General features: G+C 39.3%; 1 protein-coding gene across 1 annotated transcript; it reads right to left on the bottom strand.

The window, feature by feature from the left end:
- Positions 1 to 342: 342 nt before the first annotated feature.
- SPCS2 (signal peptidase complex subunit 2) lies at positions 343 to 24,512 on the bottom strand. Its single transcript, XM_004327910.4, has 5 exons — positions 24,356 to 24,512; positions 12,592 to 12,675; positions 11,833 to 11,993; positions 7,125 to 7,259; positions 343 to 1,124 (listed from the first exon to the last, which is right to left on the bottom strand). The coding sequence occupies exons 1-5, from the start codon at positions 24,467 to 24,469 to the stop codon at positions 938 to 940; spliced, it is 681 nt and encodes a 226-aa protein (XP_004327958.3). The 5' UTR covers positions 24,470 to 24,512; the 3' UTR covers positions 343 to 937.
- Positions 24,513 to 24,556: the final 44 nt, after the last annotated feature.

Consider the following 24,556-nt stretch of genomic DNA (forward strand, 5'->3'; position numbering starts at 1 on the left):
TTCTTGGGACAGTTGTGAGCACTAGTGAGTTAATACATGTAAAGTACCTGGAACACTACCTGGCACAAAGTAAGTACTGAGTGTCATCACTGTTACCACTGGAAAGCTAGCAGTTCTTCACCTACAGGTTCTCAAGGGCCTCTGACCAGTGAAACAGCCTAGAAACAAAAGGAACCTATAGCAGTAAAACTGTTAACATGTGCTGCTCTGTTCCTTCCATCAAGACCATGACTCCATTTTTTCACATCTTCTTTCCTTTTATTGAAAAAAATTTTAGAAAATGGCAGTTGATAAAGGGCACAAACAAATCAACAGGGATATACTAGTGGAAAACAGACAAAATAAAACTAAAAATGCCATTGGCTTCTTTAATTGGTTAAGAGCACAAAATGTAACAGGCAGAAAGTCTCTTTTAAACAAATTAAAAAGCTGTGGGTTTTTTTCCCCAATTCTCCCCAAGTCAGATATATACACACCCACAAAAATGGTGTGTGAAGGAAAACTGTCATACACAAGAAGTTGTATTCTGAATTAAGGGAAACAGCTGTTGAAATGGGAATTAACACAGTAAAGTCAGCAACAGGTTAACAGTTTAAAAAACTGAGTCTTCAAATGCTGCATGACACAAAGCTATACTATATAAAGTACTGCTAGGTATGAAGGAGGAAGTCTGTATGGTTTTTAGCAAAAATGCTTTTCCAGAAAAGCAAATCAAAACAATGCAATCAGCAGACCAAAGAGGCTACAGCTAGATATCAGAGCTACAACTTCTCATATCTGAGCTAGAAAATTCTATTTATACAGAATGGACTAAAATTTCAAGACAAAACTGACATTTTTTACATTTCTTACTTTATCCATATTAAGTTCTGTTTCTTTCTCCCTCACCCCTCAATTCAGCATGATCCAGCCAAAAGATGGCTGCTTTTAGAAGTGGCTATTTTATTTTTCTTTCTGTGGCAAGACTGTCATGAAGCCTGGATATCTCAGGCTCATATGCATCCATGACCAGGGTCCCGCTGTGGTCAAAAAATTTAGCAATGGATTTGGTGAACTCGGCTTCCCGTTGCTGCTTTGTTCTTCCACTGATGAAGGTCAGCTTCAGAGTGTATTTGTCATCGAACCTAAGCAAAGATAACAAATCAAAAACCAAACACAGACATTCAGCCAGTAACAACAGAGCACCAAGTGTTTTTGAAAAATAGGGCTGAGCTGGCTACCAGTGATATAGGGAACATACAACATTATCGTTTCCAGAAAAAAAAAAAATTCCAGGGCACCTTCAGGATAGAAGTTCTGGTTCATAGGCGTTGCCATGTCTTCCCTGATTTAATTACTATGTGCCTCCTTTACCTTGTCATAGATTGTTAAACCACACGGACCATCTTCTCTCACTGCTGGGCTTTGCTTCGTTGTTATGCTAGAAGAGTACTCCTAGTAGACACTTTTCTCCAGTCTCACTCATTAGTGAGACTAATTTGTCTGTAACAAACGTTCCCATTTGTTAAGTTCATACTTGGGCATGAACTTTTCTGGGAAAACCTTCCCAAACTGGGTTAGATGTCTTGCCTTTGTCATCCATGCACCGTCAATTAATAGTCAACCCAATTACTCAGTGCCTATCATCTGCTAGGTCTAATGACAGGCTCCTATGCTGTCAGTGAAATTACCTATTGAAATGATAATTACGTATTTTTTGTTCTTCACTAGTCTCAGGGATTCTTCTTTTTTTTAAATTTTCACGTATCACTTGTGAAATTTATTTTTTAAATTTTTTGGCTGCACCATGCAGCATGCGAGATCTTCCCTGACCAGGGATCGAACCTGTACCCCCTACATCGGGAACATGGAGTCTTAACCACTGGACCACCAGGGAAGTCCCTGTCTCAGGGATTCTTGAGGGCAAGGATTTTGTCTTATTTTCTATTCTAAGCTTGGAGTTTGTTGGGCAATCAAATTTTTATTGATAAATGAAGAACCCTTGTTTTCACAGATGTTCCCCAATTCCAGGCTGCTCAGTCCTTGTTCCCTGTAATCAATCTAGTTCCAGGTTCTACCAGGTCAGGGATATCTTTTACTACATGAACTCCAGAGATCCCTTAGCTACACCTTAAGGTATCTTGAAGGCTTTTACTATCTCTACTTATTCAAGAGGGTTTATAACATCAACCCCTGGCAGGCTGACATTTCTCCCCGCAACTGCACCTGTTTCTGTCTCCATTTAATTAGGGCATATTCGGTGGACTGTCAGGCTGGTATTATCTTTAGAGGAAGCAGAGGCTTGAGCCTCTGCTTTTTTCTGCATGTTTAAAACAGGAAAAGCACCACCTATTTTTCAGGATCACTGTTATGGTTATAACAGTGCCTATCATTAACCAGTGCTCAAAAAAATCACAGCTCAATAAATTGTTGTCTAGCCAGTTACTTCCAACCTGGATAGCTAGGAGTAAAGGTCCTTGAATATTTTCAACACCTCAAAAATTTTTCTCAAGCTCTGATCAACTGCTGCTAACTGATATCACAGTAATTTTTGGACTTTTGAGCTCAGTTCCATGGCTCTGATGGCAGGACACGATCTAATGCATTTTTAAAAAGTTACTCATTAATTCAACAAATATTTATTCAGGACTAACCATATATGTCAGGCAGTTTTGGATGCTAAGGATATACATCAGTGAACACAACAGACAAATGTGTCTTTTGAGACTTTTATCTTGCTGTGTGAGGGAACAATAAAATAAAAATTATGATATTCTTTTAAATATGGAAAGTCTTCACTAAGCAGATGTTTGAGCAGAGCCTAAAGAGGTAAGAGAACAAGCTATCTGGAAAAAGAATATTCCAGGCAGAGGACACACTAAATGCAAAGGCCCTGAGGTAAGCACGTGCCCAGAATGTCTGAAGAACAGAAAGGAGGCCAATGCAAACAGAATGGAGAGGGACAGGATAAAAGCCACAGGAGATGCGGAGTGTGTGTCCATGGGTGTGGGGCTGCAGAGAATAGATAAGCATGGACTTCTAAGCTATGCTTAGGATTTCAGTCTTTATGTGAGAGGATTTTGCGCTGAGGATTGAGTTGATCTGCCTGATGTTTTAAAAGGATCATTCTGCCCACTGTACTGGAAAGAGACTGTGGGCAGGGAGAGCAGCTGCAGAGGTCCATTAGGACATTATTACAGTAACCTAATTGAGAGATGATGGCTGCAGTGGAGATACTAAGTGGTTAGAATGAATATAATTAGAAGGTAGAGCTGACAGAATTTGCTGACAACCTATTCAAAGGATTGAGATAAAGGAGTCAAAATGATTCCAGAGTTCTGGCCTGAGTCACTAGAAGGATGGAGCTGCCATCTATTTAGATGGGGAAAAGCAGGTTTAGGTAAGGGATAGCAGAGTTAGGTTTTGGATATGTTAATTTTGAGACGCTTATTAGGATCTAATGTCAAACAGAAATCTGGGACATAGCTGGAGTTTGGAGAAGGTCTAGGATGAAAATACAGATTTAGAGATCTTCATCATTATAGAAGGTATTTAAAGTCCTGAAAGTCTGGATAAGATTACACATAGTAAGTGAATACAGATAGAGAAGAGCTGCTAGGAACGAGCACTAGTGGCATTTCAAATTCAGAGACGGGATAATGAAGAATCACACAGGACTCTAAGGAACAGAGACTAAGGTAAGAAGAAAATTAGAAGATTACAGTATCCTACAAGCCTACTTTAAAAAAAAAATTTAACAAGGAGAGAGTGATCCACTGTTCAAATGCTGCTGACAGGTCAAATACAATGAGGAAAGAGAAGTGAAGATATGCAAATCCAAGAGATGATGGGAGAAGAAAAAAGGGGAGCAGAGAAATGAGAAGACCATGTGAGGAGAATGTGTGAAAAGAAAAACAACTTTTCAGGTGGGAGAAATTACAACACATTTGTATGCCAGGAAGAATAACCAAGCAGAGAGGGAAACATCAAGTAAATGAGAAGGGATAGAATCTAGTGGACAAATAGAGAAGAGGCTTCAGACAGGAACTGAGAAAGAAGGTAGAGTATGATGAGCACTGTGAGTGGATAATGATGGGAGAATTCTGACTGCTGCTATCTTCCCAGAAACAAAAGAAGCTGAGAGTGAAGTGGGGGAGGAGGGCAAGAGGTTTGAGGATACAGAAGAAGGTATGAAAGATCCTCTAGGACAGTGAGAGAGTAACTGCACTACAGAAATGCCACGGAATCTAAGCTAGGTAAGGAGGAAGTGAGACAATGAAGAGAAGAGGACCAGGGCAAAGGTGGTAGGCTCAATGGATTATGGATGCCACTGGGGCTGAAGAACTGCTGGGACAAGAGAACAAGAAGGAGATAAACTAGAAAAATATAAAGCACTGGTCAAAGAGTGGGATACTTAAAAATGAAGTTATTGAAGGTAATTAGTTATCAGTAATAGCAAGATCTAGGGTATGTCCAGGGAAATAAGTATTTAAGACATGGCAGAAAACAAGATAATCAGAGGAGAGGAAGTAAAACTAAGAGGCCAGAGTACTGGAGTAATCATCTACTTGGATACTGAAATCATCAATCAAGCCTTCTGAAAGGAGTTATGTTAAAGAGAGTGCCAATGAGCCAGGAGCCACCTCTAAGGAAAGAGGAGTGAGCCTGTATTTCACTACAGCAAGAAGGAACAGAGGTGGCATATTTCCTTTCTACAGGCACCAACAATGTGGCAGTTGGTAAAAGTCAGCAGTGAATGTGAAAAAAATCAGAACCCTCATATACTGCTAGAAGAATTGTAAAATGGTGCAGTTGTTTTGGAAAACAGTATGGCAGTTCCTCAAGCAATTAAAAAGAGTTACCATATGATACAGCAATTCCTCTCCTAGGTATATTATATGAGAATTTGTCCACACAAAAACTTGTACATGAATGTTCACAGCAGCATTATTCTTAAAGGCCAAAAGGTGGAAATGACTCAAAGGTCCCTCAACTAATAAACGGATAAACAAAATGTGGTATATCCATGCAATGGAATATTATTTGGCATAAAAAGGAATGAAATATTGATAACATGGCTGAACCTTGAAAACATTATGCTAAGTGAAAGAAGCCAGTTACAAAAGATCACATATTACACGTGATTCCATTCATATGAAATAAACAGAACAGGAAAATGTACAGAGTAGACTAGTGGTTACTTCAGGTTGGGAGAATGAGGGGATAGGGAGATGATTGTTAAAGGGTACAGAGTTTCTTTTGGAGAGGATAAAAATGCTCTAAAGTTGACTGTAGGGGACTTCCCTGATGGAGCACTGGTTAAGAATCCGCCTGCCAATGCAGGGGACACAGGTTCGAGCCCTGGTCCGGGAAGATCCCACGTGCTGCAGAGCAACTAAGCCCGTGTGCCACAGCTACTGAGCCTGCGCTCTGGAGCCTGCGTGCCACAACTACTGAAGCTTGTGCGCCTAGAGCCAGTGCTCTGCAATAAGAGTAGACACCTCAGTGAGAAGCCTGCGCACCGCAATGTAGGGTAGCCCCCGCTCTCTGCAACTAAAAAAACCCTGTGCACAGCAACGAAGACCCAACACAGCCAAAACTTAAATAAATAAATAAAAGTTGACTGTGGTGATGGTTGTAGACATCTTTAAAAACACTAGAAACCACTGAACTACTTTAAATAGGTGAAATATGGTACAGGAACTATATTTCAATAAAGCTGTTTAAAAGATACTTAAGTCAGCATGTAAATAATGAAATCAAGATGTTGCTAGGGTCTAGAATTCTGAAACTCTGCTTTAGGGGCCTGGCACAGGGTGCAGATTTATGACAGCTGAGACCAAAATGGCAGCTATGAGTCCTGCCAGGAGATAAGAACTCAGGTGCAACATCAGAATGAAGGTCTGCTCCTCCTTACAGATATCTCCACAAGCTGGTAATGAGAGGCTGTTTGGCGTTGATGCTATACTTACCTTCATATATGTGAGTAACTGTACTTAAAATTTGAGAGCCTACTATGTGCTAGGAACTATACCATGTGTTTTTAGGATAGTGACTGAGAGCATGAGTTCAGATGTGGCTAGATTCACTTTTGGGCTCTATAACCCTGGAATAATTCATTAAACCCTTTGGACCTGGGTTCTTATCTTTAAAATGGGTTGTTCTAAGGTTTAAATGAGACGGTGCAGTTGGCACAATACCTAGTATATAGTAAATGCTCAACAGATGCCATCTTTCATAATGGTTGGTATACAGCTGACCCTTGAACACTGTGGGGGCAGGGGGAGGGTGTTAGAGGGTGTTAGGGGTGCTGATGCTCTGCGCAGTTGAATATCCATGTGTATGTAACTCATAGTCACTCCTCCATATAGGTGGTTCCTCTGTATCCACAGTTCCGAATCTGCAGATTCAACCAACCATGGGCTGTGCAGTACTTCAGTATTTACTATTGGAAAAAAAAGCCCATGTATAAGTGGACCCACGCAGTTCAAACCCTTGTTGTTCAAGAGTCAACTATATATACCAGTTGGCATCCTCACAAAAACTGTACGAATCATTTTTTACTCTATTAAAGCTCAAATAGTTTACCTGATATACGAAAAGCCACACAGCTAGAAAGAGACAAGCTGGAATTTGAACCCAGTTCTAGATACCTAGAAAGACCTGAGGTGTCAGCTGCACAAAGTTACACCCATTGCTGACTGAATTGTGCTTCTCTGAGTTGCCCAGTGCATTGTTTCAGAGATTCCTGATTCCACAGACTGCAGTCAGGTTGACAGAAGACACAGAAGCTAATGGGGTTCTTCAAAGACAACTGACTTCATACCTTTGGCCTTTACAGATACATATATAGTTTATAGTTCTTCTAACTGGCTCAGTTTATTGGCCACAAGGAAAAAGAAAATCATTCTTTATTCTTCCACCAACATACTTTCTCCCACAATTTATCCTCAGAGCACTTCTGTGATAATGGAATCTCAGAAGTGCAATACAAAGGAAAACCTTCTAGTTCACAATCCTTTCTTCATTTTATATGACTAGCACTATGATCTGCAAAGAGTAGGTATACAATAGTCTGTTGATAATGACTAACACCCAGAGAAAACCCAACATCAGGATTTAAGAATCTGTGAGGATAGTCATACCTTTTGAGACTGGACGACAGCTGCCAAATATCATCAGGATCCATCCCTGTGGGATCTTTCCTGTGGGCCACGAGAAAGATGCTCTTCTCCTTATATGAGGTATAAATGGTCAGGATCCCCATCATCACAAAATAGGTTCAGATCAAGTTAAGGGGAAAATACACACAAAAGAGAAATAGCACAAACTGACAAGCAAGGGCTACAAAAACTTTCATAATGATAGGCCTAAAGAAGACAGTTTTGTCTTGCTGTAAAAACACTGAAAATTTAACTATTTCATTTTCATCCTTATGTTTATGCAAGAGAAGCAAGGCTCTCTCTGGTTAGTTCTGCAAAGAACATCTCAAACAACAAGAAAGGAAAAAGGTACAGGGCATAAATCAGCTCTCATCTTTCTGTTCAAGGACAACATATATAAAGAGATCCTCTATTACCTAGTTTGTCAAGACTTGTGCTTATTTCTCCATACAATACAAAACTAATAATCACAGTGGACTTGACCACACTCAACCAATTTCAAGGGTCATTAAAAGAGGAAAACTGACTTCAAATTAGTTTACTATAAGAGTCTCATGCTCTACCAAATGAGCTAGCTGGGCGACTACCACAATTTAGTTTACGAGAAGGACAACTACTTCCTCCATACATGTAGGCTTATTATTATACTCAGTTTTTGACAGTATTAACTATCATACTTGAGTACCTGTGTGCCAGAAACTGGCAAAAGAGCTTTGTGTACATGTGTCATTTAAATTTTATATAAGGGACAGGCAGGAAAGTATAGTACAAAGTATGAGCTTTGGAGTAAAGTGGTCCTAGATTTGAACTCTGGCTTTTAACCAATGTAACCGTGACAAATTACTCCTTATCCCAAGGCTTAATACTGTCACCTCTAAAATGGGGATAGAACTGACTTTTTAGAATTGTCATGAGATTTAGTGATGGTATATATATTTTTAGTGTACACCACACAGAAGACATTTATAATGGTACTATTATTACGTATAAAAATGACATGATTATAAAAATGGCAAGATCACGTTTTGTTTTAAACAAATATAATCAAACAAATGAAATTCCATCAAGGCTGTTCTCTTGGGAGGCCATATGATTATAATAAGGTTGCTGTCATTGTTCAAAGATCTTTGGAACTCTTTTGAGAACTGTCTCTAGAACCTATGGCATATTCTTTTGAACTGCCTTAATAGTGAAAAAGTTCATACTGGGATGATTTATCTGATACTGTAAGCAGTCAAGGTGCAAATTCTGTGACTATAATCTGAGATCAATTTGGATAATACCACTTTTGGTCAGGACCTGCTTTATTCAATGGCTTTCTAACTGCCTCTGAAGAAAAATCCCCAAAGTGGAATTTTTAGAAATATTTCAGGTGGTTGTAAGATTGTTATGAAAAGTAAACTGCCTACCAAAATGATCTGTTTTCAACAACTAGTACATATCAGTACATACCAGACATGCAATAGCACGAGGTGGCTATTTAGAATGAGGTAGTCCTATATATACTAATATGGAAAGACATTCAATATATTTTTTAAGTTAAAAAGAAAAGTTCAGTATGTATAGATTGACTTGGGGAGGAGGAAGTGGGGACCACAAGAAAACTATCAACATATTTAACTTTATATTCTAAATATAGTATAAAATCTCTCATTTGATCTTTATAATAATTCTGAGTGTGTATTACTCATATTTATAAGTAAGCAGCATTCAAACAGTCTCCAAAAAGTAATTATCACAAAAACAACTTGAAATTTCAAACCCAGGTTCTCTAGCTGTTACACAAGCCACACCTATACCTCATGCTCAGTAACTCCCGGTCTAGCCCCTCAGCTTCAAGGAAACCTGACACAGATCTGAACCTCCAAAATCTGATCCTTTCCTAAAACAGGTATACCTTGGAGACATTGCGGGTTTGGTTCCAGACCACCACAATAAAGGAGTGTCAAAATAAACTGAATCACACAAATTTTGTTTCCCAGGGCATATGAAAGTTATGTTTACATATACTGTAGTCTATTAAGTGTGTAGTAGCATTATGTCTAAAAAAACCAATGTACACACCTTAATTAAAAAAGACTTTATTGCTAAAAAATGCTAACCATCATCTGAGCCTTCAGCGAGTAGTAATCTTCTTGCTGGTGGAGGGTCTTGCCTCAATGTTCAGATGGCTGCTGACTGAGCAGGGTGGTGGTTGCTGAGCGCTGGGGTGGCCATGGCAGTTTCTTAAAATAAGACAATGAAGTCTGCTGCATTCATTGACTCTGCCTCTCATGAACGACTTCTCTGTAGCATGCAGTGCTATTTCATAGCACTTCACCCACAGAACTTCTTTCAAAATTAGAATCAATCTTCTCTCAAACCCTGCTGCTTTATCAACTAAGTTAATGTAATATTCTAAATCTTTTGTTGTCATTTCAGAAATCTTCACATCTTCACCAGAAGTAGATTCCAGCTCAAGAAACTACTTTCTTTACTCATCCACAAGAAGCAACTCCTCATCTGTCAAAGTTTGATCATGAGATTGCAGCAATTCAGTCACACCTTCAGGCTCCACTTCCAATTCCAGTTCTCTTGCTGTTTCCACATCTGCAGTGTCTTCCTCCACTGAGGTAATGAACCCCTCAAAGTCATCCATGAGGGATGGAATCAACTTCTTCCAAACTCCTGTTAACGTTTGATATTTTGTCTGCTTCCCATAAGTCACAAGTGTTCTTAATGGCATCTAGAATTGTGAATCCTTTCCAGAAGGTTTCAATTTACTTTGCCCAGATCCATCAGAGGAAATCACTATTTATGGCACTACAGCATTACAAAATGTATTTCTTAAATAATAAAACCTGAAGTTGAAATTACTCCTTGATCCATGGGCTGCAAAACGGATGTTGTGTAGCAGGCATGAAAACAACATTAATCTTGGTGTACATGTCCATCAGAGCTCTTGGATGACCAAGTGCATTGTCAATGAGTAGTAATATCTTGAAAGGAATCTTTTTTTCTGAGTAGTAGATCTCAGCAGTGGACTTAAAATATTCAGTAAACTATGTTGTAAGCAGATGTGCTGTCATCCAGGTGTGCTGTTGCCCAGACTTCGTTGTTCCATTTATAGAGCACAGGCAGAGAAGATACAACATAATTCTTAAGGGCCCTAGGATTTTCAGAATAGTAAATGAGCAAGGACTTCCATTTAAAGTCACCAGCTGCATTAGCCTCTAACAAGTGAGTCAGCCTGTCCTTTGAAGCTTCTCTCTAGCTATGAAAGTCCTAGATGGCACCTTCTTTCAATATAAGGCTGTTTTACCTACATTGAAAATCTGTTGTTTAGTATATATAGGCACCTTCATTAATTATCTTAGTTAGATCTTCTGGATAACTTGCTGCAGCTTCTACATCAGCACTTGTTGTTTCACCTTGTACTTTTATGTTATGGAGATGGCTTCTTCCCTTAAACCTCATGAGCCACCCCATGTTAGCTTCAAACTTTTCTTCTGCAGCTTCCTCACCTCTCAGCCTTCTTGGTATTGAAGAGAGTTAGCACCTTATTCTGGATTAGACTTTGGCTTAAGGGAATCTTGTAGCTGGCTTGATCTTCTATTCAGACCACTAAAACTTTCTCCATATCAGGATTAAGGCTGTTTCATTTTCTTGTCATTCATGTGTTCACTGGAGTAGCACTTTAAATTTCCTTCAAGAACTTTTGCTTTGCATTCACAACTTGGGTAACCGGCACAAGAGTCCTACCTTTTGGCCTATATCAGCTTTCAACACACCTTCCTCACTAAGCTTAATCATTTCTAAGCTTTTGATTTAAAGTGAGAGACATGTAACTCTTCCTTTCACTTAAACCCTCAGAAGCCACTGAAGGGTTATTAACTGGCCTAATTTCAATACTGCTGTGACTCAGGGAATAGGGAAGGCCCAGAGGAGGGAGAGATGGAGAGATGGCTGGTCTGGAGCAGTTAGAACACACACAACATTTATCCATTAAAATGTTAGTTGTCTTACATGGGTGTGGTTTGTGGTGCCTCAAAAAACAATTACAATAGTAAAATCAATGATCACTGATTACAGATCACCATAACAAATAACAAATATAAATAACAAATATAACAAACATAACAAACATAACAAATACAATGATCATGGAAAAGTTTGAAACATTGTGAGCATTACCAAAATGTGACAGAGATACAAAGTGAGCAAATGCTGTTGGAAAAATGGCACCAACAGACTTCCTCAACACACAGGGTTGCCACAAACCTTCAATTTTTAAAAAAAGTAATGCGCTATCTATGAAGCACAATAAAGCAAAGTGCAATAAAGTGAGGTATACCTATACCCTGGCATGAGTGGCTTGAAGCAACCTGGTCTAATGGGTTAAGTTCTAGGCTAGAAATGAGAAGAGCTGGGTCTCACTATTCCTATGTGTTTTCCTATTAGGTGCCCACACTTGGATTATAACCTCTACATTAATAACTAAACAGAATTAAAGATAAAATAACTGTATTGAATCTAAAATATCAATGATAATTATGACATAAATTTACAGATGCTTACATTTCATAATGTTAAATCATAACATGAGCAGGCCCCAAGATGAAAGTTTGTTTTTTTGTAAGGAGCAGAGAAGAGTACCAGTAGAGATTTTAAAAAACTGTCAGTAGAAAACAAACCTGAGCTTAAAGGATATGATATAACGCACAAAGCCAAAACAGGTTTGGACTCTGGAAAGGGGTGCATATAATCCCAAATCAAAGCCACTATGGCGAAGAAACAGGAGATGGTACAGATGGTGAGGCGACCGTCAATTAGACCAAAATTCTCCACATACTTGTACTTTTCCAGAAGTACCTAGTGAGAAGAAGAAGGAAGCAAGCTAATAGGAATACCTCCCTCTTTGTATCTGCTTTTATTCTTAATTTCCATGATGAAAGTTATGTTAATCATATAAATGATCAAGTTGTTATCTCCAATCAGAATTTTGCCACTCTGAGCAAAAATATATTCAACCTGTTTACAAAGATCCCAGAGAAAAAGTTCATCAACTTCTCATACATTTTTTTTTTTAAATCCTCATTTCCCTAGAATGAAGCTAAACTTTTCTTTTCCCTTTTAAAATACAGAGATGACCCATCATGGCTGAATGCCCTATATTCCCTCAACCCTCTTGCCTCTAGGCTAATTAACCTCAAAAATGATAGACTACCAGCTTTCTGGAATTCAAAAATTAGAGATTCTGAAGAGAAATTTGAGGTAACTAACAATTATATTTTAACACCTGTTCCCCCATATACACTGTAAGGATTTTAGAAAATGCTTTCTGGCTCAATTCCTAACACTGAAAACTAAAGTCATTCTAAGTCATAGAAGGAAAAAACCCTGCAAGAGATGTGCCATCAGCTGTATACATAGTAACAGACTCCCCGCTCCCCACCCCCAAAGAAAGTACCTTTTTGGCAGAATCATCCAAAGAATTTTTCACAGCTGATCCATCCCATTTGTCAATTTTTACAGGCTTATCATCAATCTTCCACTGTAAATCAAACAGATAAGTTGTGCGTTAAGAGATATGGCATCTTACTAAAAGTAAAATGAACTACTTCCTTAAGAGCATTCTCAAGTATATATAACATTTATTCTCTCTTCTGATGTTGGACAGCTAAAAGACAAAACACTTGAAAATGAAGTTGAAGGAGACTAGGTCACTAGAATCTGGTGGTACTCGTATGATGTTGCCAGTCTCCATGCTAGAAAGTCAAATGTACACGGCCAAAACCAGAACACTTACATAGGCTGCAGAGACTATAGTGTGAACTCAAATATCCCATCCCCATTTTACAAAAATGTGGGAATAGAAAGGAATTGCACTTGTTCATCCTTTCATTCTGTGACTACAAAATCCAGACAATATACATCCATGAACTTTCGGATGCTAACAAAATGACAAAGGTCTCCTTTAATACATTTTTGTCTGCTAACAACTTTTATATTTTATCAGCATGTCTTAACTGTAGGAAAACAGCAAATCCAGTGTAGTCTGTTGGAAAGAACATTTTGAACTAAGTCCTGTCACCAGTTAGGTACATGACTTTGTTCTGACTGAGAACAAGTTCAGAGATGCTGCATACAAGAAATAAAGATGGAACAAACATCTGTAAAACGTGAGAAGATTTTAAAGGAGTGTAGAAATATAATTCATCAAACTTAATTTTGTGATTGTATATACTATTACACAAAAAAGAAAAACTATCCTGTGAAGTTTGTTGGGGGAAAAAACATTAACTAAAACAGTCATACCTCAAGTGATTAAAACTCAATCAAGGCTTTCCCCTTTATGTCTCAAAAAAACAAGAATTTTCTTTGAGAAAATTACTAGTGGAAGCATGTTGTAATGATGATTCTCATAGCCTGCCAGCCTACAAATCAAACATGACACTTAATTTAAAAAATACAAATTGAACCAAGAAGAAATTCACAGGCTATCTAGCTAAATAGCTTGCTTACACTTAGTTTAGTAAATCCCATTTTGACAATAGCAAGCAAAAGAAAGAACTGGTATAGCCAGAATCCATAACAGAATTTGAATTATTTGTGAATCAAAGTCATTAAAAATTTTTTGGCTCGTTCCAAAAAAAAAAAAAAATTATGTTCTCAGAGAAACCCAGCCACCCATCACTACCTGCAGTGCATCACAGAAAAGAAACTTGCCTCTACAATTCAGAGGATAACTTCTTGGCAATCTTGGGGGATAAAACAGAGAAGAAGCCATTACAACATGTGCTAAAATAGTCTCAGCTCTAACTCCACTGGTACCTAGAAGGATCTTCAGTAAGTGGCACAGGAACATTTCCAGTGAATTACATAAACAAGAAAGTTTATAATTGATTTCTGAAGAGATAGGAGCATCATCCATTCTGTGTAAATGAAAAACCTTAGCCTATATCGAAGCAAATAGCATCTCTGCTGTAGTACAGAGATACATCTGGAAAAAAAGGCAGGAAAATGGACATTTTCCATCATTCTCAAAAACTGCCCATCAACTAAAATGTACGATCCTGGTCATGTACTCTCTATTGCTATTCAGGACTATCTTCTTTTCCTCACTCTTCTCTTCCTCAACCCTAAGTGCAAATTACCTTCCTTTTGTAAGGATGTGGTAACTCTGCACACAATTCCTCTTCCCTGCATTCCCTCCTGTGTATTATAGATATGTGTATATTGAGCACAATCAACAATCACAAGTATTGACTGACTTAGTTATTATTTGCACCAACATCATACATATATATACATGGTTTAAAGAGTTCTGTAAGTTATAAAAAAAAAATAGCAGTCCTGCTTCCCCTCCCCTTAAGACTCTTTCTATTGTCATTTCCCACTCTCCAGAGACAGGCACTAATTTCAACTCCTTTGGCTGATTTTTTGGGTATCCACATCTCTGGGGGAAAAAAAAAGTTTATATTATTATTTTCAGTTCTCAGCATTAAATCTATTGACTTTTCACTATGAAAGATGAGATTTAACCACTTCATCCCCTGCCACTTTCTCATTTATTTTTCCTGCTCCTCCCTCACCATCTTTTTAATATAGTTATAGTAGATCAATATTGATTTGGTCTTATACCTTAGTTTTTGCTAGATCATTATTTGGAGGTTACAATATGACCATAAATGCTATTCACAGATGAGTCATGTATATTAGGATTACTTTTTCTTTCCTGCATAGCTTTTTGCTTTTCTTGGAGCTACTATTGTTTTTGTTGCTGTTTTTAATCCTACAAGGTATTTCTCACCAATATATTCTCAAATTCTCCCTCAATTGTTTAACTCTCCTTTCAATATTTGCAATCATATTCAGCATTCTGTGAATTTCATCTTCCTGGAGAAATCTCTCTTGGAGCCTTCTGGACTGCTTCAATCTAGGTGGATTTCTTTCCAGTCCTGCTGTATTAACTGTCATCCTGGAATCTCCCTTTACTATGACCCGGGGAGTTCCCTTAACCTTCTCTTGGGCTAATCCCCCTTTTCTTAGGTACCATGACTTACTCTTTTCTTGGTTTACTATTCCAGCCCCTGTCCATCATCTCCACCCTCCTCCCACCACTCAAATTTGTAAATTGAAATCCTAAACCACAATGTGACAGTATTAGGAGGTGGTGCCTCTGGGAAGTAATTAGGTCATGAGGGTAGAGCCTTCGTGAAAGGGATTAGTGCCCTGATAAAAAGACATGAGAGAATCTGCTTTTACTCTGTTTTAACCATGTGAGGATACAAGAAAGTTGTCTGTAACCAGTTAAGAGGGCTGTCACTAGACCCAACCATTCTGGCACCCTGATCTCAGACCTCCCATCCTCCAAAACTGTGAGAAATAAAGTTTGGTCGTTTAAGCTATCTAGTCTATGGTATTTTTGTGAGAGCAGCCCAAACTGACTAGCATCCTCCTTTTACAGATAACACTAAGGGTTTAAGAAATTTGCCCAAGGTGAAAGCTAGGAAGTGGTAAAGCTGGGACTCAATCAAGTTTTCATAATTTCAAAACCTGTGCTCTTTCATTATTCTACACTGCTTCCCACAAAATATAAGGAAAGGAATTATTAGCCATAAAAACAAAAGGACATAGACTGCTGAAGTGACAGCCATACAAAGTATCTTGATTCTTGTCTAATAAGTTATAGTTAATAACAAAAAAAAATCTTAAAAAGATTTTAATCTTGAATATGCCAACAAAACCTGCAGGATACAAAATATTTGGAATTTTCCATTTTTCTCCAGTTAAAACCAACTGCTATTTGACTGAAAATACAGTTCAAAAAGTCCTATCTTAAAGAAATTACTTCCCTGCCACTATCAACATAAAACACTTTATCAAACCAGCACACTGACTGATGCCAGACCTGGATGACGAACTATACACAAAAATTATGCATTTGATGGCTTTGATAGAACATTACAAAGACTCACTTCAGTTATTCTCCACTGCAAATCTGAATAATATAAAGATTTTAACAGCAGTGAAAACAGAAGTAAAGTTATGCAGTGATAAAGACCTCCGTGGATTGCTTCATAAAGTTCCTTAGCTTGACAACTGGGCAGTAAGACTCAAAGGATTCCTCAAATTCACACTGAAGAGATGAAGGATACCAGAAGTGAGCTGTGCCAATGGAAGGACCCTGCTCTGATTTTAAAAGAACTGAGCATGGCTCTAAGAAAAATTAATAGACCTTTTTTCTCTCTTCTTTGGTCTCTCTCAGTTTACAAAGTGGATGTAGGCTACAAAGGGGGAAGGCAGTAGGAGATGAGGCACATGACGGAGGGAGCATATCCTAGATGGCCTTATTTACTAGGCTAGGGGACTTGGGACCTTATTCTGAAACAAGCAGTGGAGAATATTTTAAGCAGGTGAACAACACAATCAAACTTATGTTTTTTAAAAAAGTCATTTTTAGTGGCAACCTAGCAGATGGTCTGGAGGGGAGTAACAATGGAGATAAACACATCAGATGGGGCCTGATTTAGATGCAGGGCCTGAATTAGAGCAGCAGCAAGGGGATGAAAGGGGATTATTTATGAGGTAGAATTGGCAGGACTTAACATCAGACTAGTTACAAGAAACATCAAAGAGAGAAGATAGAGATGACCATTCTACTAGAATTCAGGCTTAGATAACTCTCTGAGCTGTCATATTGTTTTCCAAGAGAAGAAACAGAGGAGGAAAAAGAAGAAATACCCATTTGTATAGGATGAGTTTGAGATGTTTAAGCTCTACAGTTACACTGACTTCAGAATTTTCTAAACCAAAATAAGATTATGAAAACTGATGGCAGACTCAGAAGTTGAGATACTATTTGAGTTGGAAATACGTACCCCTACCTCCCATATGCACTCATTTTGCAAAAGATCAGAAAGCAGTAAATTCAAAATAAGGAAAAAATGTTCAATTTGGGGAGCAAACGATGTCTGTCTTGAGAATGCTTACTGTCATCTAATTTAGATTCCGATTAAGAAATACCAGGATATCTCAAAGAGAGATATTATAGCTCCTGGCAACATACTTAATCTTCAATTTCCATCTATTTTTTATAAAAATGGGCAAGAAATATTGCAAAGAAAATTACTTGCTTAATAGTGGCTTATTATTGGCTGCAGTTATCACTGGAGTTAAGTTGGAAGTTAGAAATGACCACACGATAATTATGAACATGAGTATCAGTGGCAACGCCAGAGTAACTGGAGGTAAGTAGACTGGATCTGGCTACTTAAGTCTAACATACCTAACAGATATCAAAGTGGAGATGGCAAGCATTTAGACATATAAATCTGGGCTCAGAGGAGAGGTCTAGGTTGTAAATATAAATGTGGAAGTCATCAACTTAAAGATGGAATTTAAGCCATGACACTGTTTATCTCCTTGGGATGAGTGTACATGGAGAGGGCCAGGGGCTTGCTGATACAAGTCAGAAGAAAAAATAACAACAATAAAGACAGATAAGTGGAGAAAGAGGAAAACCAGGGCAAGTGGTGTTCTAGAGCCCACATAAAGATAATATTTCAAGAAAGAAGTGATCGATGAGTCAAATACTTAAGGCCAGGTAATAAGAAAAACCACTACGATTTGACAAGACGGAGGTCAGAACAGAGAGATGGTGCAGGCAACAGCTAAAGAAGGGACTTGAGCTGATAGAGGTTGTTAAAATCTTTGATACCACTGTGTATATAGTGGTAAATAGTTAAAAAAATAATAGTTTGAAGCTTTAAAGGTTACTCCATAAACCCTGTAAAAATAAAAAGAATGTTTTTAAAATTGAGATCTAATTCACCTATAAAACTCACCATTTAAAAACGTACAATTCTGGCCTTCCCTGGTGGCACAGTGGTTAAGAACCTGCCTGCCAATGCAGGGGACATGGGTTCGAGCCCTGGTCCGGGAAGATCCCACATGCCACGGAGCAGCTAAGCCCGTGCACCACAACTGCTGAAGCCCACGCGCCTAGAGCCCGTGTTCTGCAACAAGAGAAGCCACCACAATGAAGCCTGCACACTGCAACAAAGAGTAGCTCCCGCCCACCGCAACTAGAGAAAGTCCGCGCAGCAACGAAGACCCAACGCAGCCCAAAATAAATAAATAAAATTTAAAAATAAATTAAAATGTACAATTCAGTGGTTTTTATTATACTCACAGGGTTGTGCAATCATCACCATCTAATTCCAGAACATTTTCATCACCCCCAGAAGAGACCCTATTCCCATAAGCAGTCACTCCAATTACTACCACCCCACCCCCAGCCTTGGCAACCACTAATCTACTTTCTGTTTGCATGGATCTGCCTATTGTGGACATTTCATATCTATGGAATCATATAATATGTGGCCTTTTGTGACTGCCTTTTCTCACTTAGTATAACATTTTCAAGGTTCATCCATGTTGTAACATGTGTCAGTATTTCATTCCTTTTTAGGGCCAAATAATGTTCTACTGCATGGATATACCACACTTTTATGGGTTGCTTCCACCCTTTGGCTATTGTGAATAATGCTGCTGTGATCATGTGTACAAGTTTTTGTGTAGACACACATTTTCAATTCTCTTGAGTTTATAACTAGGAGTGGGATCTGCTGAGTCATATGGTAACTCTTCTTAACTTTCATCATTTTACATTCCATCAGAAATGTAGGAGGGTTCCAATATCTCCACATCTTCACCAATAATGGTTATTTTTCTTATTTTATTATAGCCATACGACTGGTATCTCATTGTGGTTTTGATTTGCATTCTCTAATAACTAATGGTGTTGAGCATCTTTTCATGTGCTTGCTGGCCATCTGCATATCTTCTGTGGAGAAATATCTATTCACATGTTTTATCCTTTTTTTTGCTTTTTTTAAAATCAATGTTGGGGAAGCAATAACAGGTTCTTTTTTGTTGCGGTGTGTGGGCTTCTAATGGTGGTGGCTTCTCTTGTTGTGGAGCACAGGCTCTAGTAGTGCAGGCTTCAGTAGTTGTGGTACATGGGCTCAGTAGTCGTGGCTCGTGGGCTGTAGAGCGCAGGCTTGGTAGTTGTGACGCATGGGCCTAGTTGCTCTGTGTCATGTGGGATTTTCCCGGAGGGATCGAACCCATGTCCCCTGCGTTGGCAGGCAGACTCTTAAACACGGCGCCACCAGGGAACTCCAACATCCTTTATTCTTTTAAAAACTGGTTTGTCTTTTTATTATCGAGTTGTAAGGTTCTTTATATAGTTTAGATACTAGACCCTTACCAGATATATGATTTGCAAACATTTTCTCTCATGCTGTGGACTGTCTTTCCACTTTCTTGATAATGTCCTTTGACACAAAAAGGTTTTTAATTTTGATGAAGTCAAAAATAATGAGTTTTGAGATGCTTTTAAAGTTTAGTTTGCAAAACAGTGTTAAAAGCCTGCATCTTGTTTCTTTAAACACAAACACACACATCACAGTACTGCCATAAAACTGTTCACCCTCTTTGTCAGAGCTGGGTTAGGGTACAGGCATACTACCCTGTTCGAGTCTGGCAAGCTAAGATCCCATCGAAGAGAGCAAAAGAGTATATAAGACCTGTCTAAGGACACACGTTGGTGGGTGACAAAGCCAAGGCTTCAGCCTAGGTCTTCCAACCTCAAAACAGATGCTCTCTCCACTACTACATTAGCTAGCACATGGTCTGCTCCAGTATGAGAGGCAATGTACTAAGTAAGGTAAGAGTACTGGATTAAGAGCTGGGAAGCCAGGTTCTGGAATTGTAACTAACTCGCTGTGTGCTCTTGGACAAGTTGCTTCATCTTCCCCTCTCCATGTGTCCATGTCTATAAAATGAGGAGGCTGAACACATGAACTTCAAGGTCTCTTCATTATAAACATTTTCGAGAAGTCACTATTGATTAAGCAGAATAGTTAAAAACCAAACAAGAAAAAAACCCCTTAGTTCTTAACCTGTTAAACTGTAGAGGAAATAAATAAATAAACAGCTATGTGTGAAAACATGCAGCTGTCCAGGCCCCACCCCCAGAGAATCTGATTCAGGTCTGGGATGAGGTCCAGAAATCTCTATTTTTTACTAAAACCCCAAGAAAGTCTGATGTAGACAGTCTTCGTATGTTATAAAAAATATTATCTAAGGAAGCTGAAATCCAGAGTAACAAGCTAGTTAGTGGCAGCTATACATGTTTTGCTGAGTGCTTACTATGTGCCAGGAACCACTTTTTAAGGTAAATACTATTATTATCCCCAATTTACAGATGAGGAAACTGAGATACAAAGAGATTTATTAACTTGCCCAAGAACATATATCTGTTAAGTGGCAGAGCAAGGATTCAAAACCAGCCAGCCAGCCTGGTTCCAGAACCTACGTTCTCAGCTACTAAGGTATAAAAGGGGTACTTTAAGATCAGGTTGACAGTTCAGCCAGGAGACAGAAATCCATGTATGAAGTTAAAAGGGCCTGGATATAACTTCTAGAAAGCATGGTTTAATACCACATGTCAATTTTAATAGCCAAAACAATTTTAATAGCCAAAAACCATCCAGCCAGGAGACAGAAATCCACATATGAAGTTAAAAGGGCCTGGATATAACTTCTAGAAGGCATGGTTTAATACCACATGTCAATTTTAATAGCCAAAACAATTTTAATAGCCAAAAAAAATCCAGCCAGGAGACAGAAATCCAACTATGAGGTTAAAAGAATTTGGATATAGTTCTGGAAAGCATGTTTTAATGCCACATGTCAATTTTAATAGCCAAAACAAATTAAGCAAACAATTTTTATAGCCTGCTACGTAGAACAAAATGCTTTGATGTATTTTGGGAAAAATAACTTACTGCAATGATCTAAGTTATTCTGTGATGGAAGCTGGAAGGTTATATTTACATACCTATCTTTAAGATCAGGAAACTAAAATTGCTTTGTTCTCAAAGTCAGTTTCATAGAAGCAGAAACTCACATCTGCTTAGGGAAAACTACAAGCACATTTGCATCTCTTTATTACATTTCTTCATGGCAAGTAAAACCAAAGCTGCAAGAAATAAAATAAAAACCCTCCAAAAAAATCAAGACAAATCAAATTAAAGAAACTGTAAGGTAACAGCCTCTCATTCCCACAGAGCAAAAGCTTCTCTATTCATTCAGCTCCTGCTCCACTGAGAGTAACATCTTTTCCCCATTTTCTCTTCCACAGTACCCTCAGTTTTCAAATAGAGGCATCATCCTCTAAGGCAGTTTCTGAAGACTGGGGTGGCAGATCTGAAGTTTTTTCTCTGCTAAATTCAATGCTCCAAGTATTTATTCTGTGTTGATCACTATAGAGAACGTCTCATGGGAAACTGGACAAATTGGTAGAACAATATAAAACAGTATGTCATATTAAGTGACAGCTGAATTCCCATGTGCAATAAATGCCAGAGACTTCAGAGGAAAAACACCTCAATGTAAGGCTGAAATGAAGTTCTCCAAGAAAAAGCACCTAAACAGCTCCTGACTTATTTTCTCTCTTCTCGGCCCCTCACTTCTTAGTTAATTCTGCCAAGTGCTCCTTTCTGAGGCCTTTTATCTATCTCTGCTACTCAAGTTAGGGTTCTCCTCACCTTATCATTCTATTTTTATAGCCCTGTACAAAGAACATTTACCAATATTATGACTTAATATTTACAACAAGCCTACCATATGTATGGGCATCCACAATGTACACATAAGGAAATTTAAGTTCAGTGATATCAAACTTATCCAACACCATGTAGTTTTTAACATGCTGCACTAGAACTCAAACTTGTCTTTCTTTTTATATTAAACCCCATATACTAGTATGGTATGAGAAGATTTATTAGAAGACTTCTAATTTCTACCACTCCAAACTATTTGAATAACTTTTCTAAAACCACTTTATATATTAGGCTCAAAAACCTTCAACAGGCTTCCTTCCTACTTCTACTTCAAGCAATCCATGCCCTTCTTCATCTGATTCTACCTATTTGTCATTACAGGTCTCTTAGAGCAGCGGTGCCCAGCCTTTTTGGCACCAGGGACCAGTTTTGTGGAAGACAATTCTTCCACAGACTGGGGTGGGTGGACGGGGATGGTTCAGGCCGTAATGCGAGCGATGGGGAGTGACAGATGAAGCCTTGCTCGCTGGCACCCCATTCACCTCCTGCTGTGCGGCCTGGTTCCTAACAGGAACTGGGGGTTGGGGACCCCTGTCTTAGAGAACAGTCAGTCAACAGTACCTGAGAAACATCAGGCACCGTGTACCTTTGTTCAAGGACATTCTTAACTGGTAGGCTGTCTGTCTCTGTCTCTCTCTCAAAATAAGGTCCCAGTTCCACTCTCAAACATGAGGTCTTTCCCTAGGGCTCTCATCCCCTTATCAATTAGATCTCAGGGATCATTCTCTCACTTTAACTTCTCTAAAAAGTACACATGTGAATACCAAATAGTTTTATGTTTAATATTTTGGGTACCCCATGTCCTATACTCAGCTATACTGAGTACTTTCTGGCAGTAGGATTCTTGATTCTTTTCCTCTGCCATTACACCTCTGTATTAGATACTATAGGTTACAGAGATCATTAACGTATATCATCTCATTTGATTCTCCCCAAAACCCTAATATTTCAGGTGAAGAAAGGAAAGCTTGGTGAGGTTAAATGACTTGCCAATCTTCATACAGTTTGAAACTAGCAGATCTATGTCAAAGCCCAAATCTTATGACCCCCAAACGCAGGTTCTTCCAAAACGCACTGATGCCATACACTTTTCAGTAATCACTGCCTTAGCAGACTGTCCATGCTTAATGTTTGCTGGTGATGATCCAAGTGGAGCAAAGAGCAAGAACACTCAATGGGACAGAATAAACATAGGCCATGAGGTGTTCACCCAGCAGGAAGGCAGGATCTGTGTATGAAAATGACCATCAATTCTCAACACTTTCACACACCTTGGAGCGATTTACCATCCCAACTCCCAGAACATGTTCCTATCTCTTAAGAAGGGTTAAGAGTGTGAGAACCATGTAATTCAAAACCAATGACACCCAAAAAGAGAAGCAAAAAGATCTGGATCCAAGCCCCTCAATATGATCATGTATTCATTTCTTAAGCACCTACCATGTGTTAAGCACAGAGAAGTCTGAAAGCTGTTTTCAATTAAAGTAAACAATCCTGACTATTTACTATGTTAAAGACCCCATGCTTAACATTTCTCATCAAACTGGCTTAGGGCCCTACAATGAGAGTACTGGAAGGAACCTTAGGGTACATTAAGGCTAAGTCCCTCATTTTACAGATGAGGAAACAAAACACAGGGAGAACAAGCACATTTCAAGGTCACACAGCTAATTAGAGGCAGAACCAGTACTAGGACCCAGACCTACACGCAACTGTTTCTCTCGAGATGCTATGCAAAGGGCAAGAAGGGCCAACCCAGGAAAAGAATCTGCCTTTTTTTCTTTTCTTTTAAACCCTTGTTGTTAGGACCACATTAACAGAAACAAACAAAAAACAAAACAAAAAACCACAACTGGATGGGTAGAGGGGAAGAAGAGGTAAGCTTGAGCAGGTAACAAGCTCATGAATACGATTCACCTAGGGCACTTGGCGTGGAGGGGGAAGGGAAGGAAGGGGGAGGGTGAAGGAGAGAGGAAAAAAGATAAATCTTAAAGGTTTCCTGTCGGCGCGTAGGGGAAGTCAATACTCGAAGCTCAGTATTCGGCGTATCGAGGTAAAACGCCTAGAAACTTCAGTAAGCAAAAGGCCCAAAGCACTCTGGAATATGTAGCAGCACGCAAGTGTGGCGGTCGTGATGGGGAGATTGGAGGCTACTGACTTCGAACAGCGGCTTTCATTCAGTCAGGATTCACAATTCCCTGTCGGTGAAATGGGCACATTCAACAGTGACCCCCAGCACCACCAAGGAAAAAGCGATGGCTGCACTGAAATGTGAGAATAATCGAATATTCCTAAGAAGCTGTAGTGGCCGGCATTAAGGACCGATCACTTCCGAGAAGTAAAGAAGTCCTAAAGAGGAGAGAGCCCGGGTTTGAGGTGTGTAGGGAGCTGGCTATAAGCGCCCGTAGGGTTCCCACTGTGGGCCCGACGAGCACTCCCCCTGGGAAGCCGCAGAAGGGGGGGCGAGGATGGGAAAGGGGGCTCGCCGCCTCCCGGGCGTCCCCAGGCCTCGCCTGCCCCCAAGAACCGACTTCTCACCTTGTCCAGCAAGCCGCTGCGGCTACTGCCTGTCCCACAGCTGGAACCACTTCCAGCCCCACTACTGCCTCCGCCACCACCAGTTCTCCCTCCCTGTGCAGCCGCCGCCGCCATCTTGCTTGCTTCTGCGTCTCCCTCCCCTCCTACTTGTCCGAAGCCGATTGGCTGGAGCTGACGGCGTGACGTGCCGCGCGGAGTCCA

The sequence above is a fragment of the Tursiops truncatus genome, chromosome 8 (assembly GCF_011762595.2).
Source record: "Tursiops truncatus isolate mTurTru1 chromosome 8, mTurTru1.mat.Y, whole genome shotgun sequence".
Classification (NCBI taxonomy): Eukaryota; Metazoa; Chordata; class Mammalia; order Artiodactyla; family Delphinidae; genus Tursiops; species Tursiops truncatus.

What these genes read in the sequence shown, in the direction of transcription:
- SPCS2 (XM_004327910.4), bottom strand. Translation starts at nt 24,469, where the DNA reads ATGGCGGCGGCGGCTGCACAGGGAGGGAGAACTGGTGGTGGCGGAGGC. An exon ending in TTGGCTTTGTGCGTTATATC is followed by an intron (nt 7,260 to 11,832) that starts ATATCCTTTAAG and finishes CTTGATCTGAAC; the next exon opens with CTATTTTGTGATGATGGGGA. An exon ending in CTGTCGTCCAGTCTCAAAAG is followed by an intron (nt 1,125 to 7,124) that starts GTATGACTATCC and finishes ATCTTTGCTTAG; the next exon opens with GTTCGATGACAAATACACTC.